Source organism: Mustela nigripes, chromosome 12 (genome assembly GCF_022355385.1).
Source record: "Mustela nigripes isolate SB6536 chromosome 12, MUSNIG.SB6536, whole genome shotgun sequence".
In the NCBI taxonomy this organism is placed as follows: Eukaryota; Metazoa; Chordata; class Mammalia; order Carnivora; family Mustelidae; genus Mustela; species Mustela nigripes.
The window spans coordinates 137,474,105-137,496,778 of record NC_081568.1 but is presented as its reverse complement, the minus strand read 5'-3'; the positions used below and the strand labels follow the sequence as shown (position 1 = coordinate 137,496,778).

The window sequence follows — 22,674 nt, the reverse complement described above, 5'->3', positions numbered from 1 at the left end:
GTGTTTTCATAAGACTCAGACAGAATTCATTTCCATAGAGCATTCTTAATGGCTCCTGTCAGGACAAAACAGCTGGGAAACATATGGTATCCATTTCCCTGTATCACTTGGAAAAAATTTCACATGTAAATAAAGCCAACATAAAAGAGTAGCCCTTTGAACCCACGACCTTATACAATACCTAAATAGATTGGTACAATGCACTCGTTGTATTGGTCCACTAAATTATGTGACTTTAAAAATTGTTTATTACCTCCTGAGATGCACGTTTTCAAGAAGTTCCAAAGGAATCAAGGTAATTGGCAAAATATTAGCAAATACCATCCCTAATAATAAGTATGTATCTCTGAAATGTCAAGGAGTATATATGTGTATAAATACACACACACACACATAAACACACACACATATGTTGGCCACTGTATTTTAAGCATTTCAGAAAAACTGATGGATAAAATTAAAGGCATATTTACACATTATAAACTTTACATCCGCTATCTCTCTGCTGTTTGAAATAAGTAACCATGTGTTCTTGAAAGGAAGAGAGGAAAGCTTGGCAGAAATTTCTGGCAGACAATTTTTCATAGCTTCACATTTTTGGGGAAAAATAGACCTATAAAGGATAGGAAACCTTTTAAATTTATAATGGACCAACTGGAATTAGTTTTTGCCTTTGCATATTTACATTTCATAAATAACTTTAGAAAGCCCAGCTCTCATTGGTGATTATCACTCCTCTGAGTTTATTAACAGGACTTTTGTCCCCTGTGATATTAAGCTGTAAATCCCTCAGAATGATGCGCTTCGGGCATTTACAAGGAGATTTAATGCGTTGCACAAAGTGAGATTCAAATTCAAATACTAGCATTTGTTAATTTGCGCCAAGTACTATGTACAGCTTAGAACCAGAGCCAGCGAAAGGGAAGAGAAGCGGCAGCTCAGCAGCATCCAGATACCTTTCTTCCATTTTGGAGCATTCCTTGTTAATACCTGTTCCTTACTGGACAGAATCCAGGCCTCCCTCCACAGCTTATAGGATCCTCTTCATAGATTTTAACGGTCTTGGAACTAGACCATTTAGTGCAGACCCTCTGGAAAACCCCATGCCAAATTATGGTCTGTTTGGAGGTAAGACCCCATCCACCCACAGTTACATAGTATTCTGGCTCAGAATAGTTCCTTTCACCTCCTTAGCTTGCTTCCAGAACTTTCTCTGAATCCTTTTAGAACACTTCCCAATAGGAACAAGACTGACCGGTGATCTAAATTTGGGGAACTTTTAATAACTTTAACGCCACTTTCACCCCAGAACTGTGGTAGCCAGGTTCTGTCCTAGAAGTTACAGGCCTGAATTCACCCCACCTCTCTCTTTCTTTTTTGTGTCCAGTAGCAAAGAATGGACACAAGACCATGCTTTGGGATTAAATACTTCCTACCTGTTGTTGTTCCAGAAAAAGGAGAACGAGATGGGAGGCCCCTAGTTGGAGGGCATGTGCTAAAACCTCCCCTCCACTGTAAAAGGGGGATGGTGTAAATGTAAGTGTAAGGGGAGGAGGCTATAAATCAGAGGTCTCCCAAGTTTTCAAGGGAGCTGGGTCAGTGGTCTAGTCAAGGGAGTGTCCCAGAGAGGAAGCAGAATCATCATGAGGGAGGAGACTATTGTTCCTGTGCCAGAAGGCACAGGGTTATCTTCCATTAGGCTAACCCAGAGAGATGGTGTTCTCTTTAACTTCCAGATGCATTGTTTCACACACACTCTGTGTCTACCAGACGCTCTCTCAAAGGCAAACCAGACCATCTTAATCGAAGCTTTGCAGATAAATGAGAAGAAAGAAAAATGCTCACTAACGTGCCCGTCTCGGCCTCCCTTCTCTCCCTTTGCAGCTTCTTCTCCTCCTGGTTGTTCCCAGCTTTGCCAACATTGGAGGACACCCTTGAATCTCACAGCATGTTCTGTTGTGAAGTGTTAATACATGACGTGGCTGTGTCATTTTCCAGAGAGCACTGGGAAATGCCCCTGAATGGTGGTTCTCTGGGATAACCATCTGTGGGGGACAGTCATCCAATGGGTCACAGTTTCAGTTTGCCCAATATTAAGTAATTTACCCCTTTTCTATGTGGGACTTCTTAAACTTTAGGGATATACATATATGTATGTATGCATGTGTGTGTGAGTGTGTGTGTGTGCACATCCCTTCTCTCCCCAAACTACTTTGGAAGTTCATTTAACACAGAGGATCCAACCTCTCATTTCTGTTTTCCAAGGTCATGAAGAGTATCCTAATCATTCCAAAGAGGTATACCCATCCAGGGAATGAGTCTAAAAATCTTGATTGGTTGGCTTGCTTGTTTGTTTCAGCAGTCTGCTTTTTCCATGATTAGTATTTTCATTAATTTTGAGCCAATAGGCCATAACTTTTATCACTCACTGTTTTCCAGAAGTCAGCATGAACTGTTTGGTTTACCGTACACGTTCTCTCAAGGTTGTCCCCTCAGGCAGGGGCTTTCTTTGAACGTAACGTGAGTGGACTATGCCTGCCTTCATGGCCAAGATACCTTTGGCATTTCAATGTAATACTCTCCTCTTGTATGTATTTCTAAACAGTTTCGAGCTCCGGCTGGAATTGCAGCGTGTCGGCCCTCATTACAAACACACAGAAACCCACGGGAATCGCCGACGTGTACAGTAAGTTCCGTCCCGTGAAGCGAGTTTCCCCGCTAAAGCACCAGCCAGAGACTCTGGAGAACAATGAAAGCGATGACCAGAAGAACCAGAAGGTGGAGTACCAGAAAGGGGGTGATTCCGACCCAGGTCCCCAACCCGAAGAGCTCAGCCCTGGAGATGGAGACAGTGGTCCCCAAAGTAAGAGCACCGAGCCCAGCACCTTGCTGGGGGAACTGGAGCACTATGACCTTGACATGGATGAGATTCTGGATGTGCCTTACATTAAATCCAGTCAACAGCTTGCCTCTTACACCAAGGTGACTCCAGAGAAGAGAATTTTGGGTTTGTGCACCACCATCAATGGCCTTTCTGGCAAAGCCTGCTCTCCCGGCAGTGCTGAGAGTTCTCCAGCCAACACGACCCCGTTCTGTGTTCTTTCACCTGTGAAAAGCCCTCAGCTGAGAAAAACGTCGTCCGTCGCCCGTGACCAGCAAAAGCTCTCTGCTGAAGAGTCTGAGAACTCAACTGCACTGGTGAAGTGTGGCTCCGCCTACGAGCCCGAGAACCAGAATAAGGACTTCCTCAACAAGACCTTTAATGATGCTCCGGGTCGAAAATGCGAGAAGGCAGTGCCAGACTGTCAGCTCAGGGCCTTCCATCTGCAGTCTGCAGCCACGGAGCCCAAACTAGAAGAGCCCATCGGGAGTGGGAACTGGACCAGCTCCCAGGGCCCAGAAGAAAGGAGTGAGCATCTGAAAAAAGCGAAAAGCATCTTGAACATTGTTAAGGAAGGACAGATCTCTCTCCTGGTAAGTGTGATCTAAGTCCATCTTCTGAAGACTGGTTTCATTGGCTTTGGTTTCATTGGTGAGCGTTTGTTCCTTTCTGGCTTCATCTTTACTCATAGCTTGAGTTAGGGGATGTGCCTTCTGAATTTTAAAATGCAAAGGTAGGAGATTAATACAGGGGGGAAACCAACGGCTGGAGAAGGAATGTTATTCCACTTTAACTGTGCATGAATCTGACAGGAATAGGACCCATAATCTAAACAAAAACAAAACAAAGTTCAGCCCTTGCTTTCACGTGAATCTTAATGTCCTTCTTTCCCATGTTCAAACGGGTCCCCGTGCTGTCACTCAGTTACTTGTGGGGACGTCAGTTCCTTGCTGATGGTGGGCTTGCCACATAACATGGACAGAGCGTCTTCTGTTTTATCCTGATCATTATTCAGAAGACTTGGACCAGGAAGTTTGAAAGCATTTGCAGATAGAAGCTTCCCCTAGAGCTTAGTTGCCCTCTGACCTCCATGGAGTTTTTACTCAGTTCCAGTGCTGCGAGTCCAGGGAGCCTGAAGAAGCTTTTCCAAAGACTCGAGTCACAGAGTTAATGTGATGTAAGAAAAGTCTGTTCTGCTCCGGCTCAGAGAAAGCTCAACTGAAATCACACCCCATCTGCCTGCATTGTTCTTTTCTGGCTTCCAGACTTGGATCAAACAGTAGCAAGCCTGGGCTGATACTATGATGTTAATTAAAATCTCACTCGAGAAAATCATCACATCTTGGCAGTGTGATTCCACTTAGGGTAAAGCTGTGCAGAGATAAGTACCATGTGCCTGGTCTCTTGTCACAAATCCGACTGTTGTCATATGCTGATAGGCTTGAACACTTTCCCCCCCCAAAAAAGTAAGATTTTTTTTTTTCTCCTGAAAATAGCTTTTTCCATTTCTCCTGGCTCTTCCTCTCTTTTTCTCTCTGGTTCATTCTTTTCTTCTGCCCATTCCACGTTTTCATGTTTCCCTGATGACAACACCTCTCGACTCTTCCAACAGTCCCTCTCAACCATGTCATACACAGAGAAGTAAGCTTCACTAGAGGCGAGAACACTAACGGCCAGGTATAGCCTCCAGGTGCCCCAGGAGTTTGTTTGGGGTTCAATTGTCTGGAAAGAAATCCCGTGGTAGCTCTACTTGTGGCAGCTGTCAGATAGCTTGTGATCAAAGCCAGTTCTCCGTCATTTGAGGCAGACCAGATGGTGGAGAGAAGTAGTTCCTTCATTCAACAAACCTACAACAGAGGATACAACACAGTCTGGCTGTCAGCACTTAGCAGTCGAGTGGAGGAGACAGAGAGGGAACGTGCCAATTACCATAAATGTCATTGGAGTTGTTTAGAAAGCCATCTTGGCCCCTCTGTGAGCTCGCTGACCAAGCCCTGTCGCCATGTCTCCCATGAAGGTAAGTCCCTTGAGGACTTGGGTTCCAAAGGATAGGATAGCAAAAAAAAGTAATGGAAAGTCATTAGCATTAATCGTAGGGAATTTTTGACTTCTCAGATCCCCAGGATGGCCACGAGACCTCCTGGAAACTCAGCTCTTGTTCCCAGTGTCCACAGCAAAACCCCCACAGCATCTCATTCTTGACTCAAGTGGTCTAATCTTACCGTCCCAACAGCCACACCTCGCTGCCGACAACCTAGACAAAATTCACGACGAAAATGGCAATAATCTCTTACATGTGGCCGCGTCGCAGGGACACGCCGAGTGTCTGCAGCACCTCACCTCTTTGATGGGAGAAGACTGCCTCAGTGAGCGAAATGCAGAGAAGCTGACTCCAGCAGGCCTGGCCATCAAGGTGATGATGGGTTGGCGGTTGGGCCCGGCACAGCTAGAAGGTGGATTTCTGTTTTTTGAAAATTCCTAGTGAGTTTAGCTGAAGAGCTGAGTATGGAGAGAGAGTAGCGTTAGGTACCAGGCAAATGGCAAATGAGCATATACTACATTTAAGAGAATAATCATTTCCATTACTAACTCTTTGAGCTTTGGAAACTACATTCCAGTTTATGGTGCAACGAGGGTAAGCTTCACATCAGCTAATAGAGAGGAACGAAAATGATCTCTTGTGGTTCTCAGAGCTTTTGTTATTCATGACGACTGCGATTTAAATTTTTAACCACACCTGGATTTGTCTGAGACGGTTTCATTTTTTCCTAATGTGAGTATAATGAGCAAGACAAATGAGGAAAAGTGTATTTTAAGGAATGGTAAGTCTCAAGAGTATTTCAGATAATAAAGCAGGGTTCTAACAGATCACGTCTGAAGTGTAAGCGCCTTCGGTACAAAGAGTTGTTTAGAACGTCAGAGCCAAGTTCTGAGTGTCATGTCGACTGGGATAGAGTTAAAAAATTAGAAATTGGGAGTCAGGGAAACATGGTCTTTTATAGCTCACTGCAGTGAGTGCCTCTGTAAACCATAACACATCACTAGAAGGTTAGCTATTAAACTACCCTTTTTTTAAGATCTTTGGCCCCTAAGTGTAGAATTCAGTCCTATTTATGAAGAAGCCAGAAGTGAAGTTCCGGGAAATACAATACATCTGGTGCTTCTGCATATGTGCTCTGCTTTACATAATAGCCATGTCCTCTAAAAGAATCATTTTTAGAAATTTTGAAATTTACTAGGAGAACTCACTAGTTAAAGAAATGCACTTGCATATTCACGAAAGAACATGTTACATTTGAAATACAAGTGAGTGCTGTCCTACCCTTGCTATATCTTTTATGCAAATCTGAATTTTTGCATCTTTAATTTATTTACCATTCACTGCACTTTTTTTTATTTTTTAAAGCTTTTTAAATTTATTTGACAGAGATCACAAGTAGACAGAGAGGCAGGCAGAGAGAGAGGAAGGGAAGCAGGCTGTGCACTGAGCAAAGAGCCCGATGTGGGTCTCGATCCCAGGACGCTGGGATCATGACCTGAGCCAAAGGCAGAGGCTTAACCTACTGAGCCACCCAGGCACCCCTCACTCCACTTTTTTAAAAGATTTTATTTATTTATTTGAGAGAGAGAGAGAGCATAAGTGGAAGAAGATCAGGGAAGAGGGAGAAGCAAACTCCCCGATGAGCAGGGAACCCAAAGCAGGACTTGATCCCAGGACCCAGAGATCATGACCTGAGGTGAAGGCAGACACTTAACCAACTGAGCCACCCAGGTGCCCCACCATTCAGTGAAGTTTTATGTATGAAAAGTTTCTTTCTGCTTTATGTAATTGTATTCAATGATAACGTATTATTTCCAAGATAGTATAGAAAATGGTGTATCTTTGATAAAATAAGAGATCGAAGACCCTGGTAGATACTGCTTTCCTTTAGTGAATGTCGCTGTGTCGTATTAGGAGCTGAACTGCAAGCAGCCATCATGAAGAAAGAGAAATGAGATGGGAAGTCAAGGTGCAGGATAGATGAGTTCAACAATGTGTACCATGTCCACCAGGTACTGTGTTAGGTGGTGACAATACAATATGAATGAGACTTAGTCCCTTTTCCTCAGAAGCTGATAGCCAGATAGATAGGGCAGGTAAGTTACTAGTAATTCAAGTGCATGATGGCAAATTTGGTTCTAGTCCGATATCAGAGTCCTGTGGGAAGACAGGGGTTGGATCTGGTCATCAATGGATGTGGGTCGGTGTTGAATAAGATATTCTTGCAATTTCAATAAATGTTGACATTTGCCTTGCTCTTTTAGTGTTTATAAAATACAGTACTCATGAGCTTTCCTAACTGTTGTTAGATTATGGAGTATATCATAGCTATACAGCTGGATGAAAAATTTTTTTCTTCATTTATATACCCGGATGAAAAAGTTTTTTTCTTCATTTATATACCCTAGTGCTTGTCTTCATGGATTAAGAATTCTCAGAGTAGGACAGTATCTAAGAAACTCATGGTCATTAGGCCAATCCAGGCTATAAATTCCTTCTACAGTACCGATATTGGTAATTCATTCTTAAACTCCTCCAGTCGACATACTGTTGTCATGTAACCAGCATGTAACCTTGAAATGCAGTGTTTTATTTTTCTGTTTTAATGAAGAACGCATATCAAACCCATGAGATTCAAAAGCTCTTATGGATTTGGGGTCTCAGATATTTCATGGACGATGATATGAGAAATGGAACTCTTCTTCTATTTCTTGATTTAATCTAGAATTTACAAAAGAATCAATACAAATGTTTCATAGTAAGTGCTATCCCCTTTGGGAATCTGACTTGACACAAATCCTGCTTCAGTCCATTCAGTGTCATTTGATAGACATCAGAGAAGTTGAGGGAGTTCTAAGAAGTCATCATTCTTGTGTTTTAGGAATTGTTTTGAACACCAGTGACCAACTGATGGTGTTTCACCTCATTAAGCATAGTTCTGAGAGCCCTGCTCTCACTAAAGACAACAAACTTGGTTCAAAAGAGCAGAAGTCGCTGAGATCATGTGACTAGACTGACAGAAAGCAGAGTCAGAGATAGGATATCAAATAAAAAGATTACCTGAGAAAAGGGGCTTTGAAGGCTTTAGAACACCTATCCCCTCCCCTTAAACTTCTTAAATGGAACATAATAAATTCTTACCAGTTAGATGCAGAATTTATTTAGAGTTTTCTGGGGAACCCAACACTAGATCCTGTGGTAGTTCAGGGCATGACTGAGTGCCCTTTGGGAACAGTTAAGCAAAATAACTGGAAAGAAAGATTTCTATATGGTGTGTTTCTAAAATGGGGCCAAAACAATTCATTGTTTTAGGAGCTAAGCAGACTTGTAATGAAATAACCTTAGTTTCCTTTTTACTTCTCATTCAGTCCTCTGATTAAGCTCAAAGATAACACAATGGTCTGGTGAGAAAATAGCTTCAAAGACATAACCTACTGTCTTCATTTTTAACCTCCGTGAGTGACCCCAGTTTCAGAGACTTCAGCAGCAAAAATCTCCTGTTTGAATTTAATGATATATATATTTTTTTGTTTTCTTGATCTTTCTGTTTCTGGCAAGCAATGTGGTGTTCAAAACCATGGTAGCAATCTATTTCCTTCTGCCTTTATAGTAGCGTATTATTATTTAATACATTTATTATTTAAACATTACCTTTTTGAATAACTAGAACTAACAGATACCTGACAGAACATTCTACCCAACAAAAACAGAATACATATTCTCCCCTAATACAGATGGAACATTCTCCAGAATAGACCATATGCTGGGCCACAGAACAGGTCTCAATAAATACGAAAGGAATGAAATCATACAAAGTATATCCTTTAACCATAATGAAATGCAATTAGGAATCAGTAACAGAAGGAAATTAGGAATACTCAGAAGTCTCTGGAATTCACACACACCAAAATAATCATTTATCAAAGAAGAAATTACAAAGGAAACTGGAAAATATTTGGAGATGAAAGAAAATAGAATATATTATCATTTAAGGATATAGCTAAAACAATGCTGAGAGAGAAATTTTATAGTCATAAATGCCAGTATTTAAAAAAAGAAAAGCAGGGATGCCTGGGTGGCTCAATGGGTTAAGTATCTGCCTCCAGCTCAGATCATGATCCCAGGATTCTGAGGTAGAGCCTCCCCCGACTCCCGCCCTGTCAGGCTCCCTGCTCAGCAAGGAGTCCGCTTTCCCCTCTCCTACTTCCTCTCCCCCCTACTTGTGTACTCTCTTCCTCACATATAAATAGATAACTCTTTTTTTAAAAAAGGAAAAAAGAAAGCTCTGAAGTGAATAGCTTAACCCTCTACCTTAAGAAACTTGAAAAAGAATAACAAACTATATTCAAAGCAAGCAGAAGAAAAGAAATTTAAAAATTCAAGCAGGCAAGGGAGCCAACCCATACAGACCAACCTCCCCTGGCAGCAAGGAGTGCAAAGGAGGGAGGAGATAGATCTGAGGCGGCACCTGGAAGCTATTCACCACCCATTTGATCTTGCTAGATTCCCCCAGTGGAAGAATAGTGTCTGCCTGTGAATGGTTGAGAGTTGACTGCTTGAAATTCCACTCTCCAAATAGGTATAGATGAAAAATGAGTAGCTTACCTGCTATATCTTGTATCTAGAATAAGCTTCCCTGACTCCATGGCACAGTAGCTCTTTTCTTCTGGGCTAAGGTCCCACCGTGGGCAAACCAGGAAGGCAGCTGAATGTCTCGTGTGTGGTAGGGAGGATCTGGGAGAGTGTGCCACTAGTAAAAGGTAACAGTGTTGTGTGCTGAGTTATCTCATAGGTTTTGTCTCATCTGCTGCTCACAGTTACTTTATGAAGCAGTTAATACTATCCCTGCCATTTCACAGATGAGAAAACTGAGTGTCAGGGAGGGGAAGCAACTTATTTAAGGCCTTAAATTTAAGTAGTGAATTCAGGATTTAAATCCATTGTCCTAATGACTCGGTTATACATTTCACAGCTGCCTTCCTGGTTTGTACAATGTGGGATCTCAGCACAGGAGGAAAAAGCCAGTGTTGGCATAGAGTCACCAAAGATTTTTGTGAACATAGCATAGCATTTGAGCCAATATAATAAAGTTATTTTCTCTTTTTTGATTTTGGAGTCCTAACCTTTCAAATTATGAAAGGTAAAAACCTATTCTAAGAGCAAATGAATAAACAAATGTTGGTATATTCATACAAGGGAATACTTACCAGCAATTTAAAAAAAAAAAAAAAAAAAAGAACAAACTTTTCATACAAGAAGAAGCTTGGATGAATCTCAGAGGCATGAATGCTGGGTGACAAAAGTGAGACACAGAAGACTATGTACTCTCTCCTGTTGTGATGGAAATCCTATCACTGGTTGCCTAGGGCAAAGACCAGAAGTGTCCTAAAGATTTTGGGAAAGGGGGGGAATGGAAATGTTCTCTATCTTGATTGGAGGAGCAGATTTAAGAGAATATATATTTGTCAAAATTCGTCAAAGAATATGCTTTAAAAGAGTGGAGTATATTTTATAGCATGCAAATTATGCCTCAATAAAGTCATTTTAAACTAGCTGATTAGAGTTATGAAGATGCATTTCAGTAAAAATTCCCCATCGGATTTTGAGCCAAAAGCACAGACCAGAGATAAAATAGAAAAGCACAGACCAGATTGATAGACTGCAAATAAATGAAGCCAAATACGAGAACCCAAATTCACGTGGCAAATTTCCCTTGACAAAGTTACCATCTATGAGGTATTTATCAAACTGCAGTGACCTTGAATTTCTTTCTTTCCTTCTTTTTTCCAATGTAGAATGGTCAGCTGGAGTGTGTCCGTTGGATGGTGAGTGAAACAGAAGCCATTGCAGAGCTGAGTTGTTCGAAGGATTTCCCAAGCCTTATTCATTATGCGGGTTGCTTTGGCCAGGTAGGAAGAATTTTTAATGATCAGGTTTATAAGCCATCATTTCCTTGTAATATTTTTCAATGAAAAACATGTTCTAAACAACCTAAATATTTCCCAATAATGTAATGGATAAATAACAAAGCTACATACCTATTATGGAATTTTATGGGAAAACATGGGGATACTAAACTGATACTAAACTGTCTGATACAAAACCATTCACATAATTTGGTACAAACTTCGAATTCTGGAGAGAGAGAAGAAGAGAAATAGGTAATAAGACTTGAAAAAACCAAAACCCCCAAAAAACTATGTCCCATCATATTTATCGTAGTTATTACTCGGGGTGGAATTAGAAATGGCTCTTGTCTTCTTTGTTGTATTTTTCAGGATTTTACAAGTTTCCTACAATAAATGCATTTACTTTTTTTAATTTTTAATTTTTTAATTTTTTTATAAACATATAATATATTTTTATCCCCAGGGGTACAGGTCTGTGAATTGCCAGGTTTACACACTTCACAGCACTCACCAAAGCACATACCCTCCCCAATGTCCCTAACCCCACCCCCTTCTCCCAACCCCCCTCCCCCCAGCAACCCTCAGTTTGTTTTGTGACATTAAGAGTCACTTATGGTTTGTCTCCCTCCCAATCCCTTCTTGTTTCATTTATTCTTCTCCTACTCCCTTAAGCCCCCATGTTGCATCACCACTTCCTCATACCAGGGAGATCATATGATAGTTGTCTTTTGTCAGCAGGGAAAATGGTAAAGTTTCTTTACCCAATAGTAAAAGGAAAATCTTCAGTAAGATGTTGATTAAGGAAGTCTCTCTCTATTGAACAAACACACTAACTAGATGAGTCTCAGTTACAACCAGTTCCTACACTAGGAAATCCCAGGGTGAGTAATAGAGGTACACAGATCACAGTCCAGGGTATGGAGTTAAAAAAAAAAAAAAAGTAAAAGTAAAAGTAACTTCCTTTGAGAAGGAAAAGTATAAATTATACATTTTTTAAAGATTTTTATTTATTTATTTGATAGAGAGAGACCACAAGTAGGCAGAGAGGCAGGCAGAGAGAGAGGAAGGGAAGCAGGCTCCCTGCTGAGCAGAGAGCCCGACGCGGGGCTCGATCCCAGGACCCCGGGGATCATGACCTGAGCCGAAGGCAGAGGCCTAACCCACTGAGCCACCCAGGCGCCCCAATTATACATATTTTTTTAAGTTGGCACTACAAAATGCCAATCTCAGTCTAAAAAATAAATAAATAAATAAAGTCAGCACTGGATTAAAATAGATTTAATCATATTTGTTTGTGGCAAAGAAAATTGCTTCTCATGCATATAACCGTATCCCCTTTGGCTTCATAACCTTTCCCAGTGGCAGTAAATTGTGGTATTGTCAACAAGAGATTATACTTTTTCGAGCATGACAATCTCAAGTTCAAAAAATACCCTTGGAGAGTATTACTACAGTCTCTTCTTTAGTGGAGGTCCATGTTAGTTAGGTGATGGCTTATTCTCTGCCATGTAACTTCATATGTAAACATATATAACATGTATAATAATATACACATTAATATATAATATAAATATATGTACATTGATATGTATAATTATATGTATAATAATATTTATTAATATATAATATTTCCTGTATGGGCCAGGCACCGGGCCATTGGATTTTGTGTACATTATCTGACTTCTCCCTTAAAAAAACCCTGTTGGAGCCTACTGTTTTTACCTGTTCTCTAGATGAGAGTAAGAAAGAAATTGAAGTGACTTGCACATGTTCCAAGGCCTGGTAAGCAAAGATTACATCTCAGCTGAAGCCTGTCTTGTGCCCACCTGTGTCGGTAATTTGTATAGCCTGTTTACAGCGTCATCGATCTAGCCGAGGAAGGCTTTTTTTTTTTTTTTTTTTTTTTACAATTTTAGCTAACAACACACTGTGACACACAGCTCAATCGAAGAAGGGAGTATCTGGTACTAAATTTATGAGATGAAGAAAGAGGCATGAAGAACATTTAAAATTTGTCAAACTATTTTGAAAGAATCACTCCGTTTTTCTCTGTGTACTGTCCTCATGAGCCCCAGCCATGATTTTCTACCAACAACCATAACAGTTAATAAGCATTTGTGAGGGATGCCTTTTTTTTTTTTTTTTTTTTTTGCTTATACTGGCAAAGAGGAGACTAGAATTTTCGAATGACCAGAAGAATGTCATCACTGATAATTTTCATAAGTCATTTGCAGTCTAAATAACAGAATGTTCTTTATTCATGGACTGTCTGAATAATTACTTCATGTTCCTGAGTTCATTTTGTTTATCTAAAGCCTCACACGGAATTTTCGATACCAGTGGAAAGGCTACCTGCTCTTTTGGTAGAGCTCGCCAAAGAGGCAGGAGAGGATTACATTGCCTTTCTGAGACCCTAAGTATAAATAGTTGGGCCCCCCACCTTCTTTGTCTCAGGAAATGCTCCTTGATGCGTGCCAGTTTCTCTGGTCAGCTCTCACGGTGGGTTTCTCATAATTGTGAAGCTCTTGGGACAGAACCAGAGCAAGTGCCCTTTCTGGAACCTGTTGGGTGATGGCGTGGCTTGCTAGAAGGGACTTGAGGAAAAGCCGAAAGTGGGTGACCCAGTAGAAGAGCCATGTCAGACATTTGCCTCATGCAGGTTATCAGGCTCCAGGTCGTTATTTCAAGCTGATAAGAGTTGTGCGTGACCTCGAGGCCAGCAGCGAACAGCCCAGCCCAGCGGCGCCCTTAGGAGAGCAGTCCTACCCAAGTGGAAAGCGTAGAAGCCCTTCAGAGCCGTGAATTCTCTTCCATCCGGCCATCCTGCGGCCACTGCAGGCACTTATGTAACAGATAACCTGTCGAGATGCTGAACTTGGAACCGGGACAAGGCTAATATTTTCACAAGGAAGACTGTTAGCGAATGGTTTTCTAATGGATTCAGCACATGCAAGTTTTTCCTCTGTCAGGCAGGCAGTCGAGTGTGTCCTGGTTTTGTTTCTTGAGTAAATACCTCTGGAAAGGATAGTGCCGAGCAAAATTCCTCTCTCGGTTTACTTTCTTTGCCCTCTGCCCCTCATATGGATTCTTAAAGAGCAGGCTCTCGTTGACTCCCAATTTGTGTCCTCTTTCTTGTAAAAATTACCTTAAACACTCCAGTACCACGGGGCAGCCAGCAGTTTTTAGTGGTCTCCTGGAGCGATGGATCTTCGGGTGATACGAATTGATTTTCCTCATCGTGACACGTCAAGTCTCAGAGGGTGCAATTACTTCATGGCCTCAGTGTCCAAAGCAGAGCTCGCCACAGGCGAGCTGTGGGGGGCACTCGGGGGAAAAAGCAGGGATGTCCGCCAGTCGGCCCGCTTTGCTGTCCCTTGAGAGAGACGTTGCTGGCGAAACAATGGGAACAGAAGTGTCTCAAGTCAGAGTCACCAGCCGTGTGATTGGGGCTGTTTGCTTTCAACACGAAAGTTCCAGTGGGCTGGTCCCCACTTCCTGCAAGGCTGTCTCCTCAGCTGCTCGAGGGGGGAATGGGGGCGCTTCGGCCAGTTCCACGCTGGACATTGGTTCAGTGGGCTCTGTTATTATTTGCAGTGTCAAACCTGGGGATCGTTGTGCTCCTGAGTCTGCCCTGTGACTTTTGATATGGAGAACCTGCTACAGAAACAACTCCGTGGTAGCATTTGGCATATACCGACAACACCTTTGCCTACACTGTGTGCATTGTCCCATTTTAAATGTTTGCTCTAATACAGATCCAAAAAAAAAAAAAAGAGAAAGAGAGGTGGGGGGAGAGGTTGGACACTTTCTGAATAAAGAAGAGTGTTAGCAGTTCCTACAAATAGTCATGAACAGTGATAGGCAGGCTAGCAAGAGGGTTATTTCCACAAGCCATGTGTTACTGTTTTTTCACGATTCAAAAGGATAATATTTTGTTAACTTCACTATTTCACCGTCATGGGGGGGAAACAAATAAACAATTCAGACAGTGCTGTGATTGCAGATGAAAGCAAAATAGAAAAATCTTTGATTAGCCTGGGCATCCATCTGCTCTTCAAGGACAGCTCTTTGAAACAGCTTAAGTGGCTCTGAGCTCCGCGAACCCACCAACTGATGGGCTGTTAACCGTGCTTCCTGGGACCCTTTGGGTGCAGAATGAGTGTGTCTGTCATGGAATCAGGGGTCACAGGTCAGTGAGCAACAGGTTGTGGACATTCACATTCAGTAGATAGCAAGTGGAGACATGGAGAACAGGAGCTCTGTGTCTGGGTTCAAATCCTAACCCTACCACTTATTAGCTCAGTGGCCTTGGAGACATTTATTTTTATTTTTATTTTTTTTAATTTTTTATTTTTTATGAACATATATTTTTATCCCCAGGGGTACAGGTCTGTGAATCGCCAGGTTTACACACTTCACAGCACTCACCAAAGCACATACCCTCTATTTTTATATTTTTTTTAAAGAAGAAAAGCTCTTTCTGCACCTCACTTTCCTCATCTCTAACATGGAGATAAAAGAACCTTCTTCACTGGGCAGCTCCGGGGACTAAGTGGAAAAAAACCACATGAAACATTGCCCTTACTGGCACGTAGTAGATATAAATATTGGTTCTTAGGATTATTGGATGTCTCCCAATTTCCCATTTTTATTGATATCAGGATTGTTGAATTTACTTACTTCACCATAAGTAAAGCGTAAGGGAAATTTGGCAAAAAATATTTAGGCCTTAACCAATTTAAGAAATACTTTGATATACTTTTTTTTCTTCATATTTTACTATCTCTGGAGTCTACCTTTATCTTATAATAAAGGACATCATGAAATTATGGCTGGCCACTTTTCTATACTTTGCCATCTAAAAAACCAGACCGAATCATATCATTGATGGTGTATTGGATTTTATGATATACGATTGCAGAAAAAGCTGCCTCCTTTAGGACTTAACGGTTGTAACGAAAACTGTAGAGACTATTGATGCCAGTAATAAACCTCGGGCCCCCTTTTCTGTTACGTTTTTATTAGACTTTATCCAGAAAATCTCATTTTCCTATATTAATTGTCTCATTAAACAAACTGCAATGCCTTTAAGAACACACAAAATAACACCAATAAAGCAGGTTCCCCAAAGAGCAGAATATCCCCCGGAGAGGAAACCAGGACATGAGGGAAGTTTATAGTCAAGAGAGGAACACTGAAGGTATCAGTAAGTGTATGGGTCGATGGGTAGAATGGTAAGCTAGAGAGGCATTCTGTTAAACAGAGCTAACACAGAAGGGCTTCTCCCGCCACGTGACTGCATCAGATGTTCTCTGAAAGCAACACGTAAGGGAAGATGAAAGTCAGGAATTACATTGTCCACTGAGCATCTTCCTGATGTACACGCGTGCGTGCACATACAAGCCCAGGAAGAGAGTGCTGGATGTCTAAGGAGAGAGGTAGACCTCACTGCATATATATATATATATATATATATATATACATATATATATATATATGTATATATATATATATTACATATATGCATATATATATATATATATTACATATATGCATTCATAAGGCCCTTCCTAGTTGGAGAAGATAGTTCTGTTTGTTCTCCTTTCTAGGTAGTTCTCAAATAAGTCGCTGTCTGAATTATAGGACCGTCGATTTCTGCTGGCACATTCTCCAGAATCAGAGCAGAAAGCCTCATTTATCTGAGAGTGGATGCTACGTATGCTCTTACCAGAACCCAGGAATTCTAGATCTTTGGTTTCTGTGAGGTTTATCAGTGAACAGGCTGACTACTTCTCTTATTAAATTGCCCGCTACAGAACGCAAAACTGATTATGAGGGGCTCAGCAAAGATGTGCCTGTATGGAACAGTAGAATAACAGTTCTTCCTTTATATAAGTGTCGCATAATGAGTTGGGTAAGATCCTTAATTACCAGAAGAGCTTTTCATGCCTTCAGAAGAAAAGAAGGCAGGTTATTGAGCAATCCGGACTGAACCTGACTTGGAGGACTGTCGCAAGCCAAAGCAGCTCTTGGCCTCACACAGACCTTGGCCTGTTTGCCCAGATTTTCAAGCCCCTGCAAAGTCCAGGTCTCTAGATTCTTCTCCATATGTTGACAAAGAGAAAATTCCTAGTCTTACAAAATGTAGTATTCTGTTTTCTACAACCTTGTGACTAGAAGTCAACACACTGTGAATAATAGTAAAGGTCATTTTCTTTTCAGGTGAAACAGCCTTATTCACTATGATATGAATTGAGTCTGAAAAAGGTAAAAATATGCCTGCAAGCAGTTACATATGGAATATTTCTAGCTAGGACATCAGAGAACACATACTTGTCTTCTTTGGCTTTCTGATTTGTAAAACAAGGGTGTTTGAATTGGATAATTCCCTCAAGTCTCCCCTACTCTGCAATTTTAGGATTCCATGATTAATATCAGAGAGCAAGCCAAGTCACCACAGGCTTGAGAACGACCCACTGAGATGGCAGGGCTGTCCTTGTCACCCGTTGGGTCACGGCAACCCACCCTCTTGCTGTTTCCAGATCTTCTCCATCGGCTTCAAACCAATAGGTTGTGTTTTTCATCCAAAGAAACATCCACTCACCCAGATCTTTTAAGGAGTTAAGATCCCATGGTAGAATCATCTGGTTCCAAGTCAAAGTCATACCATTTTCCCCTTCCCAATTAGGAAACCAAAAGAAAGTTGTCTGCCTTGAACATAGGATACATCACCACCCACTCTGGTCCAAATATCAGCCCCAACTTTCCCAGGTTTGCCTCCGAAGAAGAGGACAAGCACATCAGCATACCCTGATCCAGAGTCCCAGTCCCAGGCCTCCAGGCTTTGCCCCACCTCATTCTTCAGGGACTTTGAGGGTTTCATGTTCTGCAGGGTCTGCTTTTGCACTCACCCTGTGTTCCCTGGGTGCCTTCTTGGTAGGTAATAGGCATTGACTGCATGTTACCCTTCTTGTTCTTGGTCTTACTCCCTCCTCACTCCCCTTGAAAGAGTGTGGTGCGAATGTTCGTTCTGTCCCTGATGTTGCCAACGCCTCCTTTGTAAACAGTGCCTGGCTCCCCCCACAAAGGGCGAACCATGAAAGGAGTTGGCTGTTTTTATCCAACATTCCTTAAGCAGATTAGTTGGCATGTTCAGAAGGTGAAGGCAAATCTAATCCAGAAAAGTATAAAAGTTCATGACCAGTCCAAGCAAGTAACTGGAAAAAAAGAAAAAAACCTTTACAAGGCAAAGGAGAGGTTCAAGGCTATTTCAAACACACGATCATCTTTTTAAATGTCAAATTCCACTCACTGAACTTCATGCTGTTGTTTTTACCACTCTCGTGTTTTTTTAACATTATACTTAATTCATCTATTTTAAAACAGTGAAATCCCATCCCCCTGCTTTCTCCTGAGGCCAAACATAACATGAAAATACCACAAAATACACAGTGGGTAGGACGCAAACGGATTTTGACAACACGCTGAGCACACTATGTCTTTGCTCTTGAAAGATCATCGGATGCTCAGATCATCAGATGCCCTCCATTTGGCAGGGAATAAGGGAACACTTTACCTTTCAAACCCCACCGACATCTAGTCAGAGAAGTCAGGAGGGTCCAGGTTTTCTCTTGGTGGGGTTATCTCATAGTCACTTAAGCTCTGTCAGCCTATTGACTGCAGGAGGTCTAGGATCACCAAGGCATGGTTGAAGCATCATCAACTTCAAAGGAGAAGCTGGTTCTCTTATGCCTGAAGTTTTATAATAATATTCCTGGACCCTAAAGACAGGACAACAAAGGAGCAAAAATTGCCTTGGCCTTGAAAGACTTAGATTCCCGCTTTCCACCTGTCTAGCTGTGTCACTTGGAACAAGTACTCAAATGTTCTACAAACCAACTGTACATCTAAAGAATAACTAAGTAAACCAAGACCAGTTCTGACAGAACTTCCCACTCTTAAAATTCTCTGGGCTTTCCTCCTTCATGGACTTTGAGTCAGAGAGATGCATGGATTTTCAGTTCAGGAGGAATGGTATTTTCTGCTATTAAGATAAACCTGGTTCTATGCAAGCTTCCCACGTCAGAGTTTTGTTTTCCTCTGAGTTTATTTCAGACTTGCTGCATGATAGTCCATTAATTGCCACTGTCTTTGTGTTTGCAGGAAAAAATTCTTCTTTGGCTTCTTCAGTTTATGCAAGAACAGGGCATCTCCCTGGATGAAGTGGACCAAGATGGTAACAGCGCCGTCCACGTAGCCTCCCAGCATGGCTTCCTTGGGTGCATCCAGGTACATGGGCCAGTTGCTTTGAGGAGACAAATGAGTTTATCAAGTCATGAAACTAAAACACAGAAATATTGTTTACTGGAAGACATGTGTGGATTAAGTCAGCTTTTTCTGTTGTAGTAGATCATAAGGAATTACACTGATAGGTTCATTTTTCCAGAAACTCACAGAAACATCAACCTAAAGAGCCCTATGGGTTTCCTGTTGAGTGTTGCAGTATGTCAAAAGAGATCAGAGATGGAGGGCTGTGATTTCCCCCTTTCTGTGGGGTAGGGTGGAGCTTCTCGAATGCCTTCAGAAAGCCCCAGAACTAAAAACAGGGAGGCCTCAGATATTACCATTGCTCCCCTCATTCCATGGGCAGGCTAGGCAGGGTGGCCAGCCTCTCCACCCAACAGCCTCAGGTGGCCTCCCCCTTTATGCCTACTTGCCTCACAGGTGTTACCATAGTCTGTGTGTGCAAGAGGGTAGGGACGGGGAGCCACGGAAGGGTGGAGGAGGTTCAGCCCCTGCCTGCCAGGGGCTGCTTTGGTGCACGAAGCCGAGCCAAATCCAGTGCTGCCATCATAATAGCATGTGCCTGAAAGCCCATTGAGGGTCCTCAGGAGTTTGAGGCACATGTGACTATAAAAACCAGGTAGATCCCTTGACTTCAAAAAATGTTAAGGCCCTAAGTGACAGAGCAAAGAGGGAAGGTGACCAATGAGAAGGAGGGGGAGCAAGAGGAGTGTGACCGTGTGAGGGAAGGAAAGGCTATATACATCAGAAATGAAGTTTGTTTAGATTTGGCCTGGAATTTGATTTATCTCATGGAGTTCATGCAGTTCAGAATAAGCTATGTGTATACAGCAACTCTAAGAAAACAGCATCTCTTGTTGCCTTATTATATGGTATTTCTTTTATTGCAACGCAGCGTGCTGATTTAACAGGGGTTTACTGATATCCTACTATGTGCAAAGTAGATTGTATCCAAAAAAGAAAATCGGGCAGTGAGAACCGGTTGCTTAGAAAGGTAGAAGAGACTGGAGAGGATCTGGAAAAGCTGCAGGCATGGAAGGCAAGAGACTAATAAAAGCAAAAAGCAGAGGTAATAGCAGAACGCTCCCTAGAGCGTCTGCCCTTTGGAGAACGAAGTTGATAGGAAATATTCCACGTTTCTGGAAATTTCCCCACTAATGCTGGCAACGTGTGCATCTTTTCATTTAAGGCACGATGTTGTAAAAGCAGTGATGAGAACTCAGGGCTGAGAGAAAAGAGAAATTTAAATTGTTACCAGGATCTACAAAAGATGAAAGAAGTAGCGTGACTTTTTGTGGAGGAAAAATAATTGAACATAACCGAAAACTTCAATTTTTTTCCATTTAACAAAACACTCTAATATTTAATAGTCTTAAACTCTTTTTTTTTAATCAGCTAATAAGTGACTGAAAGCCAAAGAAAACCAGCTGATAGCACTAATTCTGTTTGAGATTTCGGTTATTTTCCTTTTATATGCGAAGAGAGGCTGTCTGTGCTTTTGGGCCATTCATCTCTCCACTTAACACAAATGATGTTTTTGGCAGTCGATACAGTGCCTGTGGAAACTTGGATGATCTTGGAAGCGGGTCTATCCGCTGGGTGTGAGATTTTTTAAAAAAGGACAGACACGGAGAGACTGAGGGCAGAACAGGAGGCGACCAAGGGCCCTTTTGAGGGGAGGCAGAGACCGAGTCTAGGAAACTCTGGGAGGAAGATGGCAGAGGCCAGAGTCAAGGGAGTGAGTGTTGACAGAGACATTCTGGGGAGGCCCTGGGAGCTCTGGGCTGAAGTGATCTGCAGTGCCACTCCCATAAGGAGTAACTTGGACTTACATGGTGAGTGGCTATAAACCAGAAGGAGATGAAGCCCCTTGTGACTTCTGAGTTTGAGCAAAATCTAGGAATTTAAAAATCTCAAGGGTTAATTTTGGGAGCAACAGTACCTTTTACTAATATAAACCCAGAGGTCGGTCTCATCTTGATAGTGTCAAAGGATTTGTTAGATTGTGGTAGCTGATTAATAATATAACAGCTTTTTGTGGCATCTCATGTCACCACAGTATAACTAGAAAAGAATTTTGATTTTTTTTTTTAATTAATGATGTCAGCCATGGTCCATTAAGTCTCTCTTCTTTTAACGATGCCTTGGCCAGATTCCATAGCTTTCTGCTTACTTGTGACTTAACATTTACTCTAAACCAGTTTAAAATCTCGGTGTTACTTCGGAATCAAAGTGTTCTCCTCTCCAACCCAGATTAGACTCAGGGTTCAAAGGACACAGCCTGAGGACGGAGGCATGACTGGCTTTGTACACCTCACCTGAGCCCCGTTTCCCTTCCCTCTGCTGGGCACAGTGTTGGAGACAAGGAGGAGGGTGGGGAGAAAAGTTACCTGCCTCTTTGCTTACCTGGCAAAGGTCATGGCACGGTCTGTGAAAGCTGTCATGGCTTCTCTGGCTCACTGTGGTGGGCCACTAATGTCCTCTGTGGCAGGCTTCTGTGCTGACTCTCTGCTGGTGTGATAATGGGTGAGGTCTTTAGGGAGCTCTCTGGAGCCTCCCCTCTGATACCTGACCTGGGAACTCTCACCCTGGCTTCACATCCTCCTCCTCCCACACAGTCCCCTCCACCTGTCACACCCACTACTCTTGCTGCTGGAGAACCCTCTCCTTCCGTAGTTGGGTGATAGCAAGCTCACCCCAAGCCCCCTTCTACGATGTCTCCTCAATTCCTGGGTCATATCCTTGCCAGACATATGGTGGGAGTGCAGGCTCCTCCCCCCACAGCCCCTACAGGTCATTTCTCTAAAGTTCTTTTTTTATTACTGGCGGGGTGGGCTCAGCGACAGACTACATAAGCTTTCCGAGCAAATAGGAACAGGTAAACAAAATCCATCCCACTGTCTTCTCACAGCTGTCCCCAACTTTATGGGCCCACCTACTGAAAGGGACAAATCAGCCCACCTAGCCACTGCCTGCTGGGGAGACAGCCCTCTCAGGACAGCAGCCGGCTCTGCCCCTCACAGCCAGCTCCCCCCAGGCTGGGTGCCATTGGTAGGACGGGGTCTGTTGCATGTGTGTGGGGTCTGTTGCATGTGTGTGGGCTCTGAGGCAGGTATCTGATACCAACTCCTACAAGCTCCCCAGAGGCTTTCTTCTGTATGTGGTGATACCATTTGCCCCCTTCCACACCCTGCCATGGGTTCTGGTAACTGGTATTGGACTGGCTGGAAATGTTCCACTCACCTTTCTCTTCCCATCCGTACAAAAGGTTGCTGGGGAGGTCTCATAACAATCCCATGCCTCTGCATGTTCCCACAGACATTGGTTGAATATGGAGCAAATGTCACCATGCAGAACCACGCAGGGGAAAAGCCATCCCAGAGTGCCGAGCGCCATGGGCACACGCTGTGCTCCCGATACCTGGTGGTGGTGGAGACCTGCATGTCGCTGGCGTCTCAGGTGGTGAAGCTAACCAAACAGCTGAAGGAGTAAGTGGCCCATCCTTTCCCTGTGAACTGAGTGGGCTGGTCCTCACCGGG

The 22,674-nt window shown here is 42.5% G+C and overlaps 1 protein-coding gene across 5 annotated transcripts in view; it reads left to right on the top strand.

Annotated features, from left to right (window-relative positions):
* The window catches only part of SNCAIP (synuclein alpha interacting protein), a 157,109-nt gene that overhangs the window by 114,366 nt on the left and 20,069 nt on the right, over positions 1-22,674 (top strand). For all 5 annotated transcript variants that reach the window (XM_059418433.1, XM_059418432.1, XM_059418434.1 and 2 more), the window contains exons 4-8: positions 2,606-3,474; positions 5,115-5,294; positions 10,718-10,831; positions 18,995-19,120; positions 22,454-22,623. In XM_059418433.1, coding sequence (XP_059274416.1) covers positions 2,606-3,474; positions 5,115-5,294; positions 10,718-10,831; positions 18,995-19,120; positions 22,454-22,623 — 1,459 coding nt within the window. The remainder of the gene's footprint in view (positions 1-2,605; positions 3,475-5,114; positions 5,295-10,717; positions 10,832-18,994; positions 19,121-22,453; positions 22,624-22,674) is intronic.